Source organism: Athene cunicularia, assembly GCF_003259725.1.
Source record: "Athene cunicularia isolate RWA chromosome 28 unlocalized genomic scaffold, athCun1 chr28_part1, whole genome shotgun sequence".
NCBI lineage: Eukaryota > Metazoa > Chordata > Aves > Strigiformes > Strigidae > Athene > Athene cunicularia.
Window position 1 is genome coordinate 1,185,402 of NW_020799139.1, and position 3,992 is coordinate 1,189,393.

The 3,992-nt window shown below is 60.2% G+C and overlaps 1 protein-coding gene across 1 annotated transcript in view; it reads left to right on the plus strand.

Moving 5' to 3' along the window:
* Nucleotides 1-3,972, plus strand: part of PIK3R2 (phosphoinositide-3-kinase regulatory subunit 2) — a 13,526-nt gene extending 9,554 nt beyond the window's left edge. Inside the window, exons 9-11 of the mRNA XM_026864910.1 lie at nucleotides 330-544; nucleotides 762-932; nucleotides 1,134-3,972. Of these exons, the coding sequence (XP_026720711.1) occupies nucleotides 330-544; nucleotides 762-932; nucleotides 1,134-1,326 (579 nt within the window). The 3' untranslated portion in view covers nucleotides 1,327-3,972. The remainder of the gene's footprint in view (nucleotides 1-329; nucleotides 545-761; nucleotides 933-1,133) is intronic.
* The last annotated feature ends 20 nt before the right edge of the window (nucleotides 3,973-3,992 follow it).

Here is a 3,992-nt window from a genome sequence, read left to right on the forward strand (position 1 = left end):
GCTGGGGGAACTGGGGGGGTTCAGTCTGGAGAAGAGGAGGCTGAGGGGAGACCTCCTGGCCCTCGGCAACTCCCTGCCAGGAGGGGGCAGAGAGGGGGGATGAGTCTCTGGAGCCAAGGCCCCAGCGCCAGGCCCCGAGGGAATGGCCTCAAGCTGCCCAGGGCAGGGTCAGGCTGGCTCTGAGGAAGGATTTCTGTGCAGAAGGGGCTGTTGGGCGTTGGGATGGGCTGCCCAGGGCAGGGGGGGGTCCCCATCCCTGGAGGGGTTGAAGAGTCGGGCTGAGCCAGCGCTGAGGGATCTGGGGGAGTTGGGAAGGGTCAGGGTGAGGGTCATGGTTGGGCTGGAGGAGCTTCAAGGGCTTTTCCAACCCAGATGATTCTGGGATTCTGTCATTGCTGCACGAGTGTGGTCTGACCCAGCTGCCACAGGCTGGGCACGCTGCCTGCACTGAGCTCTGCCTCTCCTTCCACAGGTGGCTGACACAAAAGGGTGCCCGGCAGAAGAAAATCAACGAGTGGCTGGGCATCAAGAACGAGACAGAGGAGTGAGTGTCCCTGCTCGTGTGTTGTGGGATGGGGGGGAGCTGCAGGAGCATGGGACGTGTGGCTGGTTCTGCTCCGGGCTAGTGGGCAAGTCCCATCTCCCTGCCCGGGAGCTGAGGACATCTTCCCTGCTGGAAGGGGTGACGAGGGTGGGAGAGGAGATGTGGGGGCCACGTGCCCAAACCGACGGGATGTGAGCCTGCCTGTGCTCGTTTGCAGCCAGTACTCCATGATGGATGACGAGGAGGAGCTGCCCCACCACGAGGAACGCACGTGGTACGTGGGGAAGATCAACCGCCTGCAGGCAGAGGAGATGCTGTGTGGCAAACGGGACGGCACCTTCCTGATCCGCGAGAGCAGCCAGAAGGGATGCTACGCCTGCTCCGTGGTGTGAGTACCCCCAGGCAGAGCTGGCGGGGTGTGAGTGTGGCCAGGCCTCCCTCTGCCCTTCTCCAGTTTTGCTGGAGCCTGGCAGAGGCGTCCCCAAGATCTCCTGTCCGCCTCAGCTCCTCCTGCCAGGGCCAGATGTATTTTGGGGGCTGCTTTGGTGATGTCCCCAGCCTGCTGCTGACCCCTTTGTCTCCCTGGCAGGGTGGACGGTGACACCAAGCACTGTGTGATCTACAAAACGGCAACGGGCTACGGCTTCGCTGAACCCTACAACCTCTACGCCTCCCTCAAGGACCTGGTCTTGCACTACAAGCACACGTCCCTGGTGCAGCACAACGACTCCCTGAATGTCACGCTGGCTCACCCGGTCCTTTCCCAGCCACCAGCCAGATGAGCAGCCCATGCACAGCACAACAGCTGCCTTCAGCTTCTCCCCAGGGCGCTGCTTTCTGGCTCTGGACTCTTGCACCCTGTATAGTTGAGTCTCTGTGCTCCTGCCCCCTCCAGAGCCTCTGAGATGTCTGTGACCGTTCCTGGTGTCCCTTTTGGTCAGTAGCTGAAACCCGTGTTTTGCTGATGGGACAAAAAGGCTGGGCTGTTGATTCCCAGTGGGCTCCAGCCTCTAGGAGGTGGGATCCAGTTGTGATTGAATTGCTGGGGGGCAAGCACAGCCCCCTCCCCTTCCCCGATAAGCAGGTCAGAGCCCCCTTCTTGCTGGCAGGTCGCCCCGCTACGCATCACTGTAGAGCTTGGTTCCCGATTCCTCGGTCACCGCCCCAGCCCAGCTCTGCGCTGAGCGAGGGGCTCCCTGCCTGGATGCCGGAGGGAGGCAGAGGAGGAGGAGGCTCCGCTGAGCAGTTGAGCTTGTGCATCCTCCACTCTCGCTTCCCTCGGCGATCTCGCAAGCTGCGGTGGTGTCTGGTACGAGGGGTGCTGCTCCTCCGGTGCAGAGACTCGCTTAGAAAAGAGAAACCCCGTCCTCCATGGGGCTTCTGGGCCGAGGTCTCCGCTCCGTGCCGTGCCCCACCTCACCGTCTCGTTCCCTAATGTTGTAACCACCTCTCGAGTGTTGCTGTCTGGGGAGGGAGGATCTGGTTAGTGATGAATCTCTCGCCTTCGTTGTGCCAACTAAGCTGTGAAATCCGTGTTGGTACCCGTGTTTTTTTCCCGGCAGAATCTATAGGATGCACAGCTCGTTGTTTCTGGCTGTCTTCAGTGAATCTCTGCAAACGTAACCCGTTGAAGCTAACTGTAGCTCTGTAAATATGGTTCTTTTCGTAATCAGCTGCTTACCTAGTACTGGTGTTTGCTGAACTCCCACTATGATATGCAAGCGCGTGGGCAGCAGCCGGCGAGGCTGTTGCAGACTCGGGTCCTACCAGCTGAAGCAGGAGGGAGCCGGAGTCCGACGCACGCTACGAGCCCTACGCAAAATGAAGGACCTCTCTGGTGCAGGAGGACGGTATCTCCGCTGGGCCAAGGGCCTTAGTGCATAGAAATGTATATGCATGATGTCGAACTATGTATGCAAAGCACTTATAATCACGAGTACTGTACGGGGACTTGGGGTGAAAGAGCTGGCGGTTGTGGTTGTGCTGCCCGTCGTGGCTGGCGGGCGCGGGCAGGGATTTGGTGTGTCTGTTCTGAGGGCTTGAGGGCAGCGGAGGTGGCCCTGAAAGAGCTTTAAAAGCCGGACCTGGGCTTTGAGAATTGAGGTCGTGGTGGCATTTTCTTGACTGGGTTATCCTGTCTGCCTGGCTTGAAGAAAGCATTAATTGTCCTCTTGATTTGCCGGAGAGGCTCTTTCCCTTCTGGAGGCTGCGTCCTCAGGACAGGCTGGTGGATGCTGTAGGTTTTGCTGCTTCTGTTTTGTGTTGCGACTCGCAGTTCTGCGGGGTGCTGTGTGCTCCTGCTCTGCCTGCATCCTGCCCTCGACATGCCATCGGCGTTGGGGACGGCGCCGTCCCTCCTCCTCCCCAGCTCAGCTTTGCTCCTCACCTCGCTCCGGGCCTCTCCACGGATCCTTTTGGATCTGGGATTGCTGGAGCAAACGTCCCCTCCCTGTTGCTTGTGGCAGCTCTGCTGTGCTCGACTGTACAGACCCCCTTCCCTGCCCTGCATGCCTCCTCCAGGCCCTGGGCCGTGTTGGTTTTTGGTTCTGGTTTGTCAGTGTTTGGGTGCTCTGGGTGCTGAACTGCCACGAAAGGGGCAGGCGATGGGTCGGGAGCCACGGAGAGGCTGCATTTGACTTTGGGGATCACTTGAGAAAAGCTGTCAGGGATAATTAAGGGAATAGTTCGGGCTTGGACACGTGGGGTGAGAGCACGTGGCAGTGGGGCAGAGAGGCCCAGGGCAGAGACCTCCCAGGGTTTGTGGGGTGACGGTCACACCAACACCCCAAACCTTTCTGCCAGGCTCCCACGCTGGTCACGGCAGCATGTTTTCAGCCTGGGGACTCTGCCCTGGTCCTGTGCTCGGCCCTGCACTCACCCCACAGAGTCCATGTCCCCCCCTCACCACCCCACCAGTGTGAGCTCGGGGCTGGTCCTGCCCTGGGGGGGGGGAATTGCTCCTGGCTCGCTCCCACCGAGCATCGGGGAGAGTCTCGGCTTCAAGCCATCACCTGTTGACACTTCGCTTGGTGCTCACCCCAGCTCCTGGCCGGGGAAATTCCAGCTTCTCTTGACAGCAGGGTTTTTTTTAATCCTTTTGGCTAAATTTCTGCTGTTCTCCCCACGCTGTCCCTTCCTGCAACCCACTCAGAGCTTCTTCCTCCGCAGGAGCGTGGGCAGCTCAGCATGAGCGCGGCGGGGGGGTCACGGTCACCCCTCTGCCTCTTCCAGCACTGCCCGTTCCTGCCCGTTCCTGCCTGCCAGCACCCAGCACCGCGGCCCAGCCCCAGCGGGGCTCTGCTGGAGGGTCCCGTGGACAACGAGGAGGAAAATGCCCTTCCCCAGCACTGCCTTTTCCTGACGGTGCTTGTCTTGGCTCCCTGAAACGCAGCTTTTCCTCCATCTCCCCCAGAGGTGGAAAACCCAAGCCCCTGTCTCTTATACACAT